The following is a 17,522-nucleotide window of genomic DNA, read 5'->3' as shown; positions in this document are numbered from 1 at the left end:
GATTTTCATATTAAACATACTTTTTAAAATTGCTTTTTTTTTTTTTTAAATATTCATGTAATATTCATTGAATTAATTAAGACATGGAATGTTTCATTCTGTGTGTAATGGATCTATATAATATGTTATTTCCATTTTATGAATTGAATTACTGACATAAACAAACTTTTCTATCATATTCTAACTTATTGAGATGCACCTGTATATATATATATGTATATATGTATATATATATATATATATATATATATATATACACTCTGGTTATATATATACAGATTGGAGGTTCATGTTCTGGCCGGTTGGGGGCGGTAACTCCCCGTCGGTTCGGTTATTAAACTGCAGAAGAAGAACACAAAGCTCTCTGATTGGACGCATTCGCCGGAAATTGCGTCACAGCACGAAACACATCAGCCTTTTGGTGGGAATATGAGTTCTCCTCCACGCACATTTAACTTCAAATCAAAAGCGTCTTTTTACGCCGTGTGGTGGTTAATGTGACGCCAAAGTTTGCGGATATGTGTCAAGTGTGTAACAGCTCCAAAGGTCGGTGCGTAACAGCCGTTAAAGTGTGTTAAAATCACCCGGACAGCCGGGGAAAGTTCACTCTGCCTATTGTTTGCTAGCATGCTAACACGTTAGCCAACAAAGCAACAAAGTGAATTTACTTCAGGTGTCGAGGAGACATTTAGACACACTCTGAGGACACTGTGTGTTTTTTAGGTGTCGATAATTAGTGACGACATCGCTCAGTGTCCTAGTCGGTTTATTCTCCTTTACACTGGATCATTAATCAGTCAACAACAACAACAACAACAACATGCCAGAAATCAAACTCAAACACGTCGTGTCCTGCAGCACTGAGGACACTGTAAGTTCATGCATTATCTGCACTATTTGTACATGTTTTACTATAATATATATATATATATACACACTGATTGTACTTCTTGTTATGATACAAAACAGACTCACAAGGCAGACAACCTGCTGAGCTCTGACACCTACAGGAAGTGGAAAGCAGCGAGACCCGGAGAGAAGCAGACCTCAGTCATCCTGCAGGTAACATGACCTCTGTAGTGATGGGTAGATGAAGCCTCATGAAGCCTTGAACCTTTCCAGCCAACTGGTTGGAGAAAAGGTTCATATCTTGAGGCTTCATGTGCTCACAGACCCCCTGCTGGTCCAAATCGTCATTGACCTTTGAGCTGTTTGTGAGGCCTCTTGGTGCATGGCAATAATCACTGCCAACAGAAATAAAAACACCTTCATTTGATTTAGTGTGGATTTTATTTATCTGTTGTTTTGATTAATATGTGGGTAATGCTAATAGCAGTGTATTAGTAATTATTAATAATAATATATAATAATCATTATTATTTACTTTACCAGCATCATTTCAGTCAATGATAAAATAAATCCAATAGGACATGAGGTGTTTGTTAAAAATGTTACAGTGTTTTCAAAGCATGGGGCAGAGATGGGACATCAATTGTGCTTGTGACTTTATTGATTGCAGTTTAAAAACAACAATTTCTCCACTGTGCTTGGACTCAGTCGGTTTCTATTTTGGAGACAACCTCTCCAGCTTTCGAAAAAACTCGTTCGCATGGGACTGAGGAGGCAGGGGTGCACAAGTCGAACCATTTCCTCAACCACCGAGGCTTCGAACGTCATCAATGACGTCACTCGCCCTAAACAACACAAGCGTCAATACGCGCTCCACCAAAGACTTCCGGGATTTCTCGACACACGCTCCGAAGCATCGGCACGATCCGACCCATCACTAGACCTCTGACCTAGGGCTACACGATTATGGCCAAAATGATAATCACAATTATTTTGACCAATATTGTATTAATCACAATTATTCATCATGTTAGCGAAAACATCTGTATTTTTATCGCACTAATTTTAAACAAACAGCAGGAACAGTTTTTAGTGTCCGGTGCTTGTTGTAAACAAACAGAGATCGCTAAGTGAACACCTCCTGCAGCAGCAGCACATACACACTGTACTGCTACAGAGCTAACTGTTAGCCTGTTAGCACATACACACTGTACTGCTACAGAGCTAACTGTTAGCCTGTTAGCTATTTGCAGGCTGCAGAGCCGGAGGGGTTAACATCCCCTCCGGCTCTGCAGCTGGGAAAGACTGCTGCAGGAGGACTGCGCCGATTCGACTCGTTCTTACTCTTCTTAGCGAGCCGCCGGCCCCCGCGGCTCGCTAAGAAGAGTAAGAATAAGTCTCCAATAAAACCAGAAAGAGTCACTGGATTTGTCGCCAGTCGCTTTTTTGAGCAATAGTCGCTAAGGGGGTCTGAAAAGTCGCTAAATATAGCAACAAAATTGCTAAGTTAGCAACACTGCTTCACCAGCTTTTACAAATGGCGCGTGTTGTTGTGGCGTCGAGTACTGCATCACACCCTGCTGAGCTATCTATCCAATCAGCAATCAGGGTTAAAATATTCAAAAATCAATTAGTGTTTATCAAAAATTAGGTCAGATGTAGGTGAAAAATATCAGTCCAAAGAAAGTAAAATATCATAATGTATAATATTTTTATAGCTTGACTTTAAAAAGCAGATTTTATGCATTAAGCAGTACAAGTGCTATTCAATAAAATGAATTGTAAGTGTGCATAAAATTAAAAAAACAGGCTGTGAGGGTTAAAGTAGTGTCATGAACCGCCTCATAGCTCATTCTGCAGACTGGATCAGTGTCTCTGTTTGACTGTATAGGATCTGTTAACATGTTAACATTTTTTTTTCTTTTCTCTCAGTTCGAGAAAGAGGACCAGGTTCACAGCATCGATATCGGCAATGAAGGTTCAGCTTTCATCGAGGTTCTGGTGGGGAACTCTTCAGCTGTCAGAGACCAGGACTACGAGGTAACCGTGGAAACAAAGTTCATCATCTCTTAATTACTCTAGTTATTATGATATGATAATATATTGTCTCTTCTAGGTCCTCCTGGTCATGTCTTCCTTCATGTCCCCCACTGAGAGCCGTAACGGCTCCAACATGAACCGGGTTCGTTTCTTCGGTCCCAACCAGCTGCAGAAGACCGCCGCACAGGAGAAGTGGGACCGGGTCAAAATAGTGTGTAGCCAGCCGTACAGCAAGGTAAGAAACCAGTCAGCAAGCAGACTCAGTCAACAGGTTACAAACTAAAACGGCTTTATGTATTTTTTTTTTTTAAACTCTTTATTTATAGATCATTTTCATTTTTCAGTACAGGAAAGTAAAACAAAAGACAAATACAAAACACTGAACAAAACCCATATTCAAGGTCCGGGGGTGATCAGTAAAATCCAGAAGACAGTAGTATAAAACCCAATACACGCATACAGTCTCACTCGTTAGCCATTTCTGCCATCGTTTTTCCCCTAAATCTTTTTGAAGTCTGACTGAGTAAGTCATTTGCTCTAATACATGTAATTGATTTACAATATTAACGAAGGAATCTATAGTGGGGGCATTTTTCTGGAGCCAACATTTTGTGATGGCCTTTTTTCTTGCAGCCAGCAAGACCTTAAGTAGGTGCCTTAATATCAGCTTTGCTCACGGCTTTAGTCTTTAATACAAAAAAAAAGCCCATTAAGGATTTACTTTGTAGAGGAAGATGTTGTTCTAGATCAGTTCTAGAGACTGAATTAAAAGTATTATTATATTAATAAGTGTTCATTAAGAAGCAATTGCTGTTTATATTAACTCTAAGATGAATTTGTTATTTGTTTATTATTTATTTATTATTTATTTATTTGTTTATTTCCTCTGTAGAACATAGCGTACGGCCTGGCGTTTGTCAAGTTTCACTCACCGCCGGACAAAAACGATCCTCCTCCAGCAACGTCCCCGGTAAGTTCTCAAAACTCCTGTAGGTGTTTGTTTTTTCCTTCTGATGTTTTCACTTGAGACAATGAAAAAAATGTTGATGAAAGCTGGATATTGATAGCAGGGTTTCCCATGAATCACCCAGACTCTAATCTGTCCCACCAGACCATCGTGTGCTGCGCTAACGTCACATTTTAAGCTACTGAAAGTATTTTTACACGATTCTCTGGTTCTAACAACTCTTTTAAAGTTAACCCTTCAAAATAAGACAAACATAGTTACACATATACTCAAATCGTTAATTCAGTGAATCACTTTTTGTATCACTACGCTTCTAATGCACAAGGTCATTTTTGACCCATGTGTGTAAACTTGATGTAATAATACAAAAACTATTTTTCTTCATAAAAGTATGAAAGGAAAAATGGATATAATGATCTGTTGTAATAATTTAAAAAAACATATTCAAACACACAGCCAGCATGAAATAACATGGGGAATGAATGTGGGTAATTTTTGACCCATGTTGCATTAGAAGGTGTTTATTTACTCTAGTTACAAAATTTGTAGAAAAGAAGAGTAGCTTTTATGTCTTTCATCTCTATTCTCAGAACATTGGGCTTAGATCTGTTTCTTGAAATATTAATAGTTGTTAGTCCATAAAAAAAAAGATATTCAAACACACAGCAGCATGAAATAACATGGGAAATGAATGCGGGTCATTTTTGACCCATGCTGTGGATCAAAGGGTTAAGTTGAAACCTGTCTGCTACACTAAGAGAACATTCACTCAGTCCTTCATGTCTTTTGAAACTTCTCCTTGTCGTCTGCTGTCAGAAAGTGACCAAGCTGGGCGTGTTCAGGGTGAAGGAGGAGTCTCCATCAACTCCTCCCAGCCTCCAGCCTGGAAGTCTCTTCTTCAGCCGGGACAACGCTGCTAAGGCCACTTCTTCACTCAAAGGTAAACCCATTTATTTAAACCACCAGCTGCTGAAGCCCAGTTAGACTATTTTCATGTCCTAAAGAGCTAATTACCAGGGCAATTAGAAAAACCTCCAGAGAGCACTAATGAGGCTTTATATCGAGTCTGCCAGGCGATAAAAAGGAGGAAAAAGGTATTTCAAAGGCATTCTTTATCATCACACTACTTTCCTGTCTGCAGTGTCTCCTCAGAACGAGAGGCTGAGTTACGCTGCTGCAGCGCTGCAGGCTGGAGGCAGCACCACCTCATCAGGCCAAGCTTCTTCCTCCAGCTCCACCTCTCCACAGGTACTAAACACCACCTTCTCCTCTGAAGGACGGGCAGCAAACACCTGCTGCCTTTAGCTTTCATTTAGCTTTCATTTAGCTTTATTAGGACAACAGAACGCTGCCAGGTATGCAGAGGAATCAAATCAAGGACAGGGAAGCTTGTTGGATGGCTTCTACAGTCGTAGTGTTAGTAGTTAGTAGTGCTATAGTATATGCATCATTTGCTTACAGCTAGATGTTTGGGATCAGGCTATTTCCCAGAACAAAAGTGTTCATTCTAAAAGTTAAAATTTCTGCAATCTGCCGTCTTTCTTTCTTCATCTCGAGCTACGGTCGGACACTAAGCTGTACCCAGAGACCAGCCTTCTTTTCTTCAGTTTATTGTTCATTTTAATGTCTGGTACAACTAAAGGTACATTTGTTTGGACAAATATAATGATAACAACAAAAATAGCTGATAGGAGTTTGATTTAATCCTCTGGGGTCTGAGCCTATTTGCTCTTTATTTACCACATAATATTCACTATACTCATGTTTGGTATTTTCTCAGCACTTCAACATGATCTGACTATTATCTTTTCACTTTCACTTTATTTTATCCCCCGTTTTTTTCAAGGTATATATTCACAAAGTAAATAACAAAACATAGGGTAAACAGACAAACTGGTATTGCCCCAAATGAGGATCTCAAAGAAAAGGAATAAACAACAAACAACAACAACAAAAAGTAGAAAAAAACAAAAACAAAACCAAAAAAAAAACACAAAAATCATGGAATCTGAAATTAAATTTGACTATTTATGGCAATAAAACCACAAATATGCTCAATGAACTGATTAAGACCTGAAAAATGTAAAACATAGTTTGCAAATATGAACATATAAAGGTAAAATTCAAATATAATAAAACTATACACAAAAAATTAACATAAAAACATGTTTATTTATAGGAACAGTGTTGATGAGACGCCTGCATCGTCCCATCATACTTTTACATTTGAATAAGTATTTTTTTACTATCAAGTTAAAACGATCATATCTTTGGTTTTACATGAACGTCAAAAAAAACTTTGAAAAAAGCCACGTTATCATAGAGCCCAGAGGATTATGAGCTGATATCTAGACATTTTCGATGGTTTTCTTGATAATGATTTTGGTTATTAAGAAAACCATGGAAAATGTCTAGATATCGGCTTTTCAAAAACATAAGTTTCACTAAAAGTTGACATAACCTACTCTGTGCATTACTATTGAAAAAAGAAATCAGGTTTTTTTACTCTTTGTTTTCTCTTGAAGTGAGGCTCTTAAATTTTACAGTAGATATTTCACGTTACATGTGAGAGCTCTGCTCATTATGTCCCATTCCTCTTGTTGGTAAAAATCCAATTTATTGAATAAAATTGTAACGTGTGCAGCAGCTGAAGTTTCAGCTTCCATCAACTTAAAAAAACCAACATTTAATTGCCTCACTCTGGTAAAAATGCATGAGTGTAACTCTGCCTGAGCTGCTCTGAGAAGGAAACCAGTAAAACAGACTCTGTCATTAACGGCTGCTTGTCACTTTGACTTTTGAAAATGAAAAAATAACCACTGGAAGATCCAGAGCTGCACAAATACTTCTCTTGATACTGATTGTGGTTATTATCAATAAAACCATGTTAAATGTCTAGATATCAGCTCTTAAATTAAACTCTTATCAGCTATTTTTGTTGTTATCATTATATTTGTCCAAACAAATGAACCTTTAGTTGTACCAGGCATTAAAATGAACAAGAAATTGAAGAAAACAATGGTGGTCTAATCATTTTTTTCATGACTGTATATAGTTATAATAGCCAATCTTCTTGCTGATGATCTTGTTTGCTTATGTGGGTCATAGAGAGACATTAGTATTAAATTAACCCTCTGGAGTCCATCTCTTTATTGAAAATACATGTTTTATTTAGAGTAATAACTTTATTTATATATGATATGTAGACAAGCTGAGAAAACCAGTTGAAAGTTCAATCATAGGAGCTTTCACAGTGTGACATTTATGTTTCTAGACCATTTTTAAAATGTGAATTTTCTTCCTACAATGAAAACTATTACTATTTTTAATTTACATGCATAGAGACTGTTTTGTAGTTTTATTATTTATTATTATTTCTGCTGTTTTTGTGTGTATAAATGGTAAAAAAAGAAGGTACATTTCCATAGAAACCTTTGTCTTTTGTTTGTATTTTGGGTTCCTGGCAGCTTTATACTTTGTTAATTAAAATAAAATGAAAAATCTGACTGATAGCCAAGTTTGTGTGGAGAAAAAGGAACCATGCATGTGATGTAAGGACAGACTGAAAGATGCTAAACAGAGACAGAAATTAATGCAGAGGAAGTTGACAAATTTGAACCAAAATCTCCTGGACTTCAGAGGTTTAAGACGGTTTCTTTACCAGTTAAAATCTTCCTGTAGTTGCTTTAAACTTACAGGTACAAATTGTTATTCTCTGTGACCTGCGTTAATCTTTTCCTCATAGCCACCAGCAAAAAGGAAATTTGAGTTCAGCAAAGAGCGCCAGTCTGCCTCCGGCCCCCCGCCCTCAAAGAAAATGAGCCCCGCTGGTTCACCGGAGGGAAAAGCTGCGACCCCCAAACTGAAGCCGAGCCCGGCCAGCACGCCGAGCCCCAGCACCGCCAAAGGTAACACAAAAAACAATCTAAATCTCAACATTCAGATCATTCCTTCACCTGGAAAAACCTCCGTGACTCTTCACACTTGTGTCTCCAGCTGGCCCGGCCCAGAAGTCGGCCGAGAAGAAGCGGGAGAGCCAGTCCAAGCCCGAACCTAAACCCAAACCACAGAAAGCAGGCGGGCAGCAGGTGCCTTTCAAACGGATGTTGGAGGGGGTCGTGTTTGTGCTCAGCGGCTTCCAAAACCCGTTCAGAGGCGAGCTGAGGGAAAAGGCTCTGGACATGGGAGCCAAGTACCGACCCGACTGGACCCCCGACTCCACACACCTCATGTAAGTGTCAACCAGGAGGAAGTGTGTGGAAACCTCACTTCACCATTTATGAATCCATCTCTTGTAGGGCTGCAACTAACGACTATTTTAATAGTCGACTAGTCACCGACTATTGAAACGATTTGTCGACTAATCGGATAATTATTCATTTTTTCTTAAATTTAGCATGAAGTTGCTTTAAATATGTGGAAAATGATAATAAACACAAGAAAGATGGGTACTTAAATGAAAAATGCATCTTTTATTCAACAATCCAGCTGCTGATTCATACAAAAAATAAATAAACCTCTGTCCATTTTTTCTGGACAGGAAAATGTGTTTTATAAAACTGTATTTCTGCTCCATCAAGTGGGTGGAACTGGTTCTGGGTTCTGGATGTAGTCTGGGTTGAACTGGGCTCACCTGTTGGAACCTCATATTACAGACCAGCACCAGTACTGACTCAGTGACGAGCCTGTTGCTGCTGCACATCTGCTTCTTCTGCAGAAAGGCTCCATGCTGCTCTCTGCTTCAGACTGCATGCATTTAATTTAAAATACGTTCGTCAGACATAACGTTAAAGCTCTCTTTTAAAGCGAAAAAAACGCTTATAAACAAAACGTATCGGCTGAATGTTACTTGAATCTTACCGAGGCGAGTCAGACTCCGTTTGGTTCAACTGCCCGACGTGCTTTCTATTTAAATGCTCGTGAATCACCGAGGTGCTGCCGTGATACGCAGGTCTGCTTTGCAAACCTTGCAAGTCAATTTTTTATTGGCCGTATCCAGGCTGAAATGCTCCCAAACTTTCTAAGTTTTGGTACGTGTAGCTGTGTTGGACGCCGCAAGCGCGTACGTTACCGCTCGCGCTGGGCAGAGATTGTAATGAAGTGAGATGCCTCACTCTGTTGGAAAAACACGTCTGGCGACAATAGTCGACAATGGAATTCATTGTCGACTATTTCTATTATCGATTTTTGTCGACAACATCAACGAATCGTTGCAGCCCCACTCTCTTGTCTTTTTTACCTTATTGAACAGTTTAGAATTGTGATATTTTGCATGAAGTGCAAGTGAAGTTTGTTCTGTTACGTATATTTGAGTGTCGGCCATGACGAGTGTGCTATGACTTTTCTAAGATGTTGGCAGACAATAAGATTATAACACAATGAACAGAATGAAGACTTTATTATAGTCCATGAAACAGATTTTTGACAGGCTTCTTTCGATCCAAAATTATTAGAGCTGTGACAAATTGCAGAAAATAATTCAAATGTTGATTGAATTTGAATGTCAACAGCTTTAAACAATAATGAGCAGACCTCATAATAATATAATAATTCATGTTGAAGTGCCAAAATGTTTCACATAATGGTCCCGTAATGTTCTCTCATGAGAGACTTTTATCTGTAGTTAATTTTTACCATTGAAACAGATTGCAGGATTGTGTAACGGCCCTGTTGGCACTCGCTGTGATTCAGTTTGATTGCATCTTGATCTCTGCTGTCAGAGCAGATTATTGCCCTTGTCAACTGCTCTTTAGTGATGTAACCATATGTGTGTCTATGTGTGTGTGTGTGTGTGTGTGTGTTTCGGCCCATTAATCTCCAGCTGTGCCTTCGCTAACACCCCCAAGTACAGCCAGGTGAAATCAGCAGGGGGCATCATCGTACGGAAGGAGTGGGTAATGGACTGCCATAAGAGGAAACAGCAGATCTCCTATAAAAGGTAAGAGAGGCTGAAATCTAACACAAACTACTGGAAAAGGATGTTTTCTTGTGTGATAATAGCAAGGTAAAACTGTGACAATAGACCCTGTAGAACCTGATAATGTAATAACTTCCTGATAATGTAATAACCCCGATAATGTAATAAAAATCTGCACTTGAGTCCATTGAAAATGTAATAAAACCTGATAATGTAATAACTTCCCAATAACGTAATAAAGTGCATTTCCCAATAATGTAATACACTTTTTTACCAATAATATAATAAAGTATAACATTAATGAGAGGTTATTACATTATCGGGTTAGCCTTCATTTAGCAAGTCCTGATAATGTAATAATTCCCCAATATTGTAATAATTTACCAGCAGACCACCCATTACTTGGGTTCAAGTGGTGATACTGTGTATCAACTCTAGCTCCAGAGCTCTAGCGCCACCAACAGGTCAAAGTTGAATGTTTGTTAACTTTTGACCCGTTCATCCATTTTTCACCAACGAGGTATCCATGACGACACACGAATGCATTCAACAGCTTCTTGAAATCTAAAGGTGCTTGGTGTTATACTTTATTACATTATTGGTAAAAAGTGTATTACAATGGACTCAAGTGCAGATTTTTATTACATTATCGGGAATTTATTACATTATCAGGTTCTACAGACCCTTTTCAGCCGTCGTCACAAAATGTTGCGCGTGCATTTTGGTAACAGAAGTGCTGTTGTTCTCCAGCTGTTCTGACTGACCAAGAAGCATTTATAAGCATTTACAGGCAAAGATGGACAGATAAGATTAGAGTTGCCCTCCTCTGTCGTTTTTTGTTTGCATAGGCGTTGGTGCCTCCAGCTGCTGTTCTGAGATATGGAGACTCTAATCTTACCTGTCCATCTTTGCATCTGGGTTCTGGCTTTGTTTTGTGTACATAAACACAGAAGGCATAAAAATCAGGACTACTAGAGTCCAATGACGGCTCAAATAAAACACAAGCATGTGTGTTTAGCTTAGCAGGCTACTAGCCAAATCTAACACCAGCTTATCAAACTCTAGCTGCATTTGATTAGTATTCTACATATTACAGACAATCACTAATGTAAACAAGGCTTTCCCTTTAAATCAAAGAGTAGAAAGATAACCTTACCTGATATAAAGTGCTGCTGATGCCAGCATTTCTGATTATGTGCTCATTCCAGTACACACATTTAGTCGCCTGCAGCCACAGACGCCGCCTGTTGCTCTGAAACGGTCGTGATCCTGTCGGAATCCTATACAACTTTAGTCCACCGGTGGAATAGTTATTCATACAACCATATACGCAACAACCAGACATGTTGATGCTGGGAACAGTTTGTAAATGCTTATAAATGCTTCTTTGTCAGAAAGGGTGTTTCCACTACAACCCAGAATGAGGCGGGTCTCACTCGACGAAACACCCCTAATCTGAATATGAGCCGTCCTGAGCGTTTTTTGTCTGGACTTTTTTTCGTCCCTGTGGAAGAGCAGGGTCGTTTTTCTCCCCTGAAAAAAGCCTGGTCACTGATTGGATAGATCGCTAAGCAGGATGTGACGTAGTACTCGGTACCACAACAACTCGCGCCATTTGTAAAAGCCGGCGAAGCAGTGTTGCAAACTTAGCGACTTTGTTGCTATATTTAGCGACTTTTTAGACCCCCTTAGCAACTGGAGACAAATCCAGCGACTTTTTCTGGTGTTATTGGAGACTTTTGACTTTTTCAAAGCTGCACAGTCCTCCTGCAGCAGTCTCTCCCAGCTGCAGAGCCGGAGGGGATGTCAACCCCTTAGCGTCCAGTCTGCAAATTGCTAACAGGCTAACAGTTAGCTCTGTAGCAGTACAGTGTGTATGTGCTGCTGCTGCTGCAGGAGGTGTTCACTTAGCGATCTCTGTTTGTGTACAACAAGCACCGGACACTCTGTGCACAGTTAGCGATGCCGGTTAATTCACAATCAATATTTTTATGATCAGCAGAGACGATGTGCATGCTGCTTTGTTTATGATCATCTGCTAACGTTGTGCACGTTAGCGACCATACGTCACCTCCAGAGTCTCATAAATCCCTCTGGAGGCCTTTTTGTAATGGCGTGGCCTGAGACTTTCCCGGTGGCCACTCTTCCACCTAAAGGAAACACGGCTAGTCAGAACGGCTGCACAACAACACCACTATGCTTGTATATATAAAGTGTACAAATGGCCTCAGCTCAGGCTGAGCCCCAGGGACAGCTGGATGGGAGGTTTTAGCCTGGTACATGATGTGTCCAACATATGAATCCACATCTGATTAAGACTTTGTCTTAAGCCACGTCTGTACCTTCGACATCATACAATCTGTGCACAGCACTCACGCTGATTGAAGCGTCCAAAAATACACCTCTGACAGCAGCGATGCCCACTTTCTACCGAGAACACTGTAACCTTGAGCAGCTGATGCCTGCTGTGATCACAAAATCAACCCAGCCAGCTCCAGCAGCTCTCTAATTATATGCCTCATTACAGGGGGAGCTTTTGCAACGTCCTCTGTCATTGCCCCACATGGGTCTGTGTCTACTAAATAATGTAGAGCAGAATACTTATCTTGGGCAGCTGAAGGTCCAAATTAATTGGAATGGTTCTGTACTTGTGTTGAGCTGTATGCAGGGCTCCAGACTCACTTTCTGCATTGGTTGCACTGGGGCGCTTAACTTTTTCAAAAAATGTTTTAGGTGCACCCAAGTTTTCATTGCGTGGCCTTCAACACCACAAGGTCACCTTTTTATTGATCTCCATAACTTTCTATAGTGTGAATGATTTTTAAACAAGAATAAGGTGTAGAGAAATGCTTGTCTTGATTTCATTGAACTGCTCTCACTAAAATCACAATTAGATGGACAGATAGATAGATAGATAGATATGGCCTCAAACTCAACCCTTTACTTGTTCATTTTTTGTCAGACTGAGGGCATGTATTCGTCTTTATCAAGCAAAAATGTCAAATATTCACTGATTCTAGCCTCTGAAATGTGAAGATTTTCTGTTATTCTGTGTCTCATTCAATCGTTAAAGAATTTTTTTTTGGTTTTTGGATGGTTGGATGACAAAACAAGGAATTTGAAATTGTCAGATGTCATTTTTGTTTTTTGTTTTTCATTTCAAAAGGACAAAAGGAATCAAATCATCAGATGAAATATTGACAATAAAAAGACGGTTGTCAGGTTGGAGCCACATCGGGAGCTTTCACAGACTTGTTAGTGTGGCTTCATTTGGCTGGAGCTAGTTATTTTAATAACGACACATATTATAACATATTATAATAAGACCACATATTTTCCAATGTGCATGCCCACCCGGGAAAACATTTTGTACATTTTTCACAGTCGGGCGATGCCGTGACGTAGAATCTTTGTTATTCTACTGTTGTGTTTAGTGACAGGACGTAATTCAGACCGTTATTCACAGTTTAGTGATTTTGTGATTGAAACAACTTCAATTGTTAGCTAATGTTAGCTCGCAGCTACCGAACGGCGTATGAAACCTTGTGTTTGGTTCGGATTTCTGACGGCCCGGTTAACTTGATAGTATTTATTTTTTAACATTCACTGATTCCAGCAGGATAAGACGGGTGATAAGACACAGCAATCAATTTTTACCAAGGTTTGTAAGTGGTTGTGATGGGATTGTGTTTTGCACAGCAACAGTGTACATATGAGGCATAGAAAAAGAGTCTGATTTCATTATAAGATCTTCAAAAGTGCATCCTCCCCCCGGGAGAACACTATGTACATGTTAGCTATAGTTAGCTCGCGGCTACCGAACGGCGCATGCAACCGTGTGTTTGGTTCGGATTTCTGACGGCCCGGATAACTTGAAAGTATTTATTTTTTAACATTCACTGATTCCAGCTTCTGAAATGTGAAGATTATCTGTTTTTCTTTGTCAATAGAATATTTTGTTTTTTCTTATGGTTGGTTGGTTGACAAAAAAACAAACTTGAAAGTTGTCAGATGTCATCTTTGTTGTTGTTGTTGTTGTTTTCATTTCCAAAGGACAAAAGGAATCAAATCATCAGATGAAATATTGACAATAAAAAGACAGTTGTCAGGTTGCAGTCACATCGGGAGCTTTCACAGACTTGTTAGTGTGGCTTCATTTGGCTGGAACTAGTTATTTTAATGTGACTGTCATTTCAATGGCTATTCAGTTCCAGCAGGATAAGACGGGTGATAAGACACAGCAATCAATTTTTACCGATGTTTGAAAAGTGGTTGTGATGGGATTGTGTTTTGCACAGCAACAGTGTACATATGAAGCATACAAAAAGAGTCTGATGCACACGGACCTTGTGGTTTTATGAAATCTGATCATTTTAAGATCTTCAAAAGTCCATTCAATAGAATAATAGTTTTTTGTATGTTTTATTTAAGGCATGTTATTTTAACAGTCTTCTTGTCAATTCTGTGGTGGATTCTGTTAACACACTGTGCTCTTATTTTGAAAGCTGCATGTGTTTAGTGACAGGACGTAAATCAGATTGTTAGTCACAGTTTAGCTGTTTGTGATTAAAACAAACTTAAATTGTTAGCTAATGTTAGCTTGCGGCTACCAAACGGCGTATGCAACCGTGTCTTTGGTTCGGATTTTTACCAATTTTTACCGATGTTTGAAAAGTGGTTGTGATGGGATTGTGTTTTGCACAGCAACAGTGTACATATGAGGCATAGAAAAAGAGTCTGATGCACATGGACCTTGTGGTTTTATGAAATCTGATCATTACAAGATCTTCAAAAGTGCATTGAAATGAGAAGTTCACTGTCTTCCTTCTCCCTCGTGCTCGCCTTTAGCAGAATATTTCTGATTGTGTTGGAGATCCCTCCCCCCCATCTCTTTTCTCTTGTCGCTCTAATAATCCATTCCCCTGTCCAGCACTGCTATTGTGCAGTGGAGTGTGCAGCTTTGATGATGTATCCTTTATTTAAAAGCTGCATCTGCTATGGGTAATTAAAGGGACCACTTACTTTGATGATGACAAGTGCCCAAACAAACACGCACACTCTCAAACTGTTCCTCCATCATGGACGCAGACACTTTGTCACCGAGCATCTGGAGGCAAACACGCAGCTCCCGCTCCTCCTGCCACGCATACGTACCGTCTAGTGTTTTTATTAAAGAGCTTGTGACATCAGCTAAGCGCCCCCAGAAATGCATTCTCCATAATAATTATCCAATCGGTGAGGATCCAGAGATGGACAGAGAGAGAGAGAGAGAGAGAGAGAGGAGAGCAGAAAACACTCGACATCCCATCACAATAGAGGTGAATTATTAAAGACATTTCTCATTAAAACCAAGGCTCTGTTGCAACATCTTTGGAAATTGGAAAATTGTATTGCATGTTGGAGCCGAGTCATCAGCCGTGATTAATCTACAACAAACAAACTGTCACCTATAAGTTCTAGTCTGAGGCATCCAGTGTCAGGCTGCAGCTCATTATTAATATTCATGATTGAATAGAATAATAAAGATTATTTCCTGATAAAATTGATAAATGGTTTAGTTCAGAATTGTCAGTAAATTGGTTTCCAAAGCCCAATGTGACACTTTCAGATATCTTGTTTTATTAGACTGATTTGGGGTTTCTGAGACCAATGTCGATACTGATTTTAGATGGGGGAATTCATCGATAACCGATACGGTGGCAGATATACTAAATTTTTTTTAGCTTGAATGAAAATAGACCTTTTTTATGTGGATTCTGCACCAATTTTTCTCGACTGTGAAAATGTACCCAGAGAGCTACTTTCTCAAACATAAGACTTTTTTTAATTCCTATTTATTTTTATAAGGCGTGTTCCGACGAGTACTTTCTGAGTACTTTTTGGAAAGCGGCTGAGTCTTTTGGCTCCGCCCACTAGTTAGTTCCCCTCGACCTCTGTTCCCATACAGGTAGTAGTTTGTAGCGGCTAACCAACGGGGTTTGAATGTTGCCAACTTAGCAACTTTGTTTCTATATTTAGCAACTATTCAGACCCTTTTAGTGACTCTTTTTCAAAAAAGCAACTCGCGACAAATCCAGCGACTTTTTCTGGTGTTATTGGAGACTTTTGGAGACTCGTTCCTACTCTTCTTAACGAGTAGCAGGTGCCGTCCCAAAGCACTCACAAGCGGCCCAGTCCTCCTGCAGCAGTCTCTCCCAGCTGCAGTCAGAGCAGGAGGTGTTAACCCCTCAGAGTCCAGTCTGCACCAGTCTGACAATGAATCATCACCGCTCAGTACCTACCTGAGGCAGGAACTTTTTGAGCCGCTAACCAGTGAAGTTGGGCGGATCCTCTCTCCCAAGCCACACCCGTAGTGGCTCACTGGAGGGAAAAGTACCTCATGGAAACCAGCCTATAATGTACACCAATGTTAAATATTATTAAAGTAATAGCTCAATAATCATCATTACTGTTCAGTGTCAGTCAATTGCTATAAAAATATTTAAAAAATGAATACCTAACACCATTTCTAGATGACGCCAAGCAACATTTTCTGCATTATATATATAAAAAAAAGGTTTTCATCATGGCACATATCAGACCACCAATATCGATCATTTCTGTCAACTGATATACATGGAAAAAATTATTAGACCACTGTAGTCTTCAGTTTCTTGTTCATTTTAATGCCTGTTACAACTAAAGGTACATTTGTTTGGACAAATATAATGATAACAACAAAAATAGCTGATAAGAGTTTAATTTAAGAACTGATATCTAGACCTTTAACATGGTTTTCTTGATAATGATTTTGGTTATTATCAATAAAACCATGGAAAATGGCTAGATATCGGGCTCTAGTTTTACTCAACCAACAGTCACAAACCTACAGTCATATAAAACAGAGAAAAGCAGCAAATACTCCCATAGGAGAAGCTAGAACCAACATATTTTTGGAGTTTTTACAACCTGCATTTCTGTCCATTATTAAATCTATTGAGCTCCAGATAAGTGCATTTGACTCATCAGTAGTGAAAAAGAGCTTCCAAACAAACACCATTTTTATATTTGAGCAGAGAGACCCAAGGCAGTTATTTTTCTTATCATCTTCACATTATAAAACAAATTACCAAAGTGTTTTTAGCTCGAGTATGACTTGTTTGTTACCCACTCTTACAAACAACCTTTCTCTCCAGTTCTCTGTGAAAAGAGCATCATTTTCTGCTTTGGAGGCAACAACACTTATTACCAACAGATTCTGCATTTCACCCATTGACCACAGTCTCCTTTTTCATTTTCCAATTTCCTGGGAGCTGAGTTTTATGAAACAAGTAAGCATAGGTCAGTAAAATGTCTCCCAACCGTGTGAACGGAAATAATTAGAACCTTAGTACACTCTGAAGCTGATAATGTCCAGGTGGCTTCATGGTGGCTTGAGGGGAAATATGAAGAGGGTGCAGAGAAATGTCACATCCTCACTGGAAGCCTTTCTCACATTTGGAGCATTTGGTTTTTTATTTCTCCCCGCGCACTCTTAACCTTTGCAGAGATCATTACAGATGGCGCCATTATCCCTCTGCTAACAGCATCCTCTCCGTGACTCTTTTGTGAAATTCGTTTTTGTCTTCTTTCAGATTTTATTCAGTTGTTTAATTATCTTCAGAGGAGGCTGATGTTTGCACTCCAGTTGTTGTTTGTTTGTTGGTATTTCTCACAAAAACCTCAATAGATTCAGCTATTGCTGCAGCTGCAGGACAAAGAAGTCAATCC

The 17,522-nt window shown here is 39.3% G+C and overlaps 1 protein-coding gene across 3 annotated transcripts in view; it reads left to right on the top strand.

Annotated features, from left to right (window-relative positions):
- The first annotated feature begins 358 nt into the window (after nt 1-358).
- xrcc1 (X-ray repair complementing defective repair in Chinese hamster cells 1) overlaps nt 359-17,522 on the top strand; it is a 30,251-nt gene continuing 13,087 nt past the window's right edge. For 2 of the 3 annotated variants that reach the window (XM_059339988.1, XM_059339985.1), the window contains exons 1-10: nt 362-871; nt 970-1,062; nt 2,782-2,889; nt 2,966-3,124; nt 3,782-3,859; nt 4,673-4,796; nt 4,998-5,104; nt 7,602-7,764; nt 7,853-8,087; nt 9,678-9,794. In XM_059339988.1, coding sequence (XP_059195971.1) covers nt 821-871; nt 970-1,062; nt 2,782-2,889; nt 2,966-3,124; nt 3,782-3,859; nt 4,673-4,796; nt 4,998-5,104; nt 7,602-7,764; nt 7,853-8,087; nt 9,678-9,794 — 1,235 coding nt within the window. In that variant the 5' untranslated portion in view covers nt 362-820. Of the gene's footprint in view, nt 872-969; nt 1,063-2,781; nt 2,890-2,965; nt 3,125-3,781; nt 3,860-4,672; nt 4,797-4,997; nt 5,105-7,601; nt 7,765-7,852; nt 8,088-9,677; nt 9,795-17,522 lie in introns of all 3 variants that reach the window. The other variant, XM_059339986.1, reaches the window with a different exon arrangement.

This window comes from Centropristis striata, chromosome 8 (genome assembly GCF_030273125.1).
Source record: "Centropristis striata isolate RG_2023a ecotype Rhode Island chromosome 8, C.striata_1.0, whole genome shotgun sequence".
NCBI classification, from domain to species: domain Eukaryota; kingdom Metazoa; phylum Chordata; class Actinopteri; order Perciformes; family Serranidae; genus Centropristis; species Centropristis striata.
This window is presented reverse-complemented; position numbering and strand designations above follow the sequence as displayed.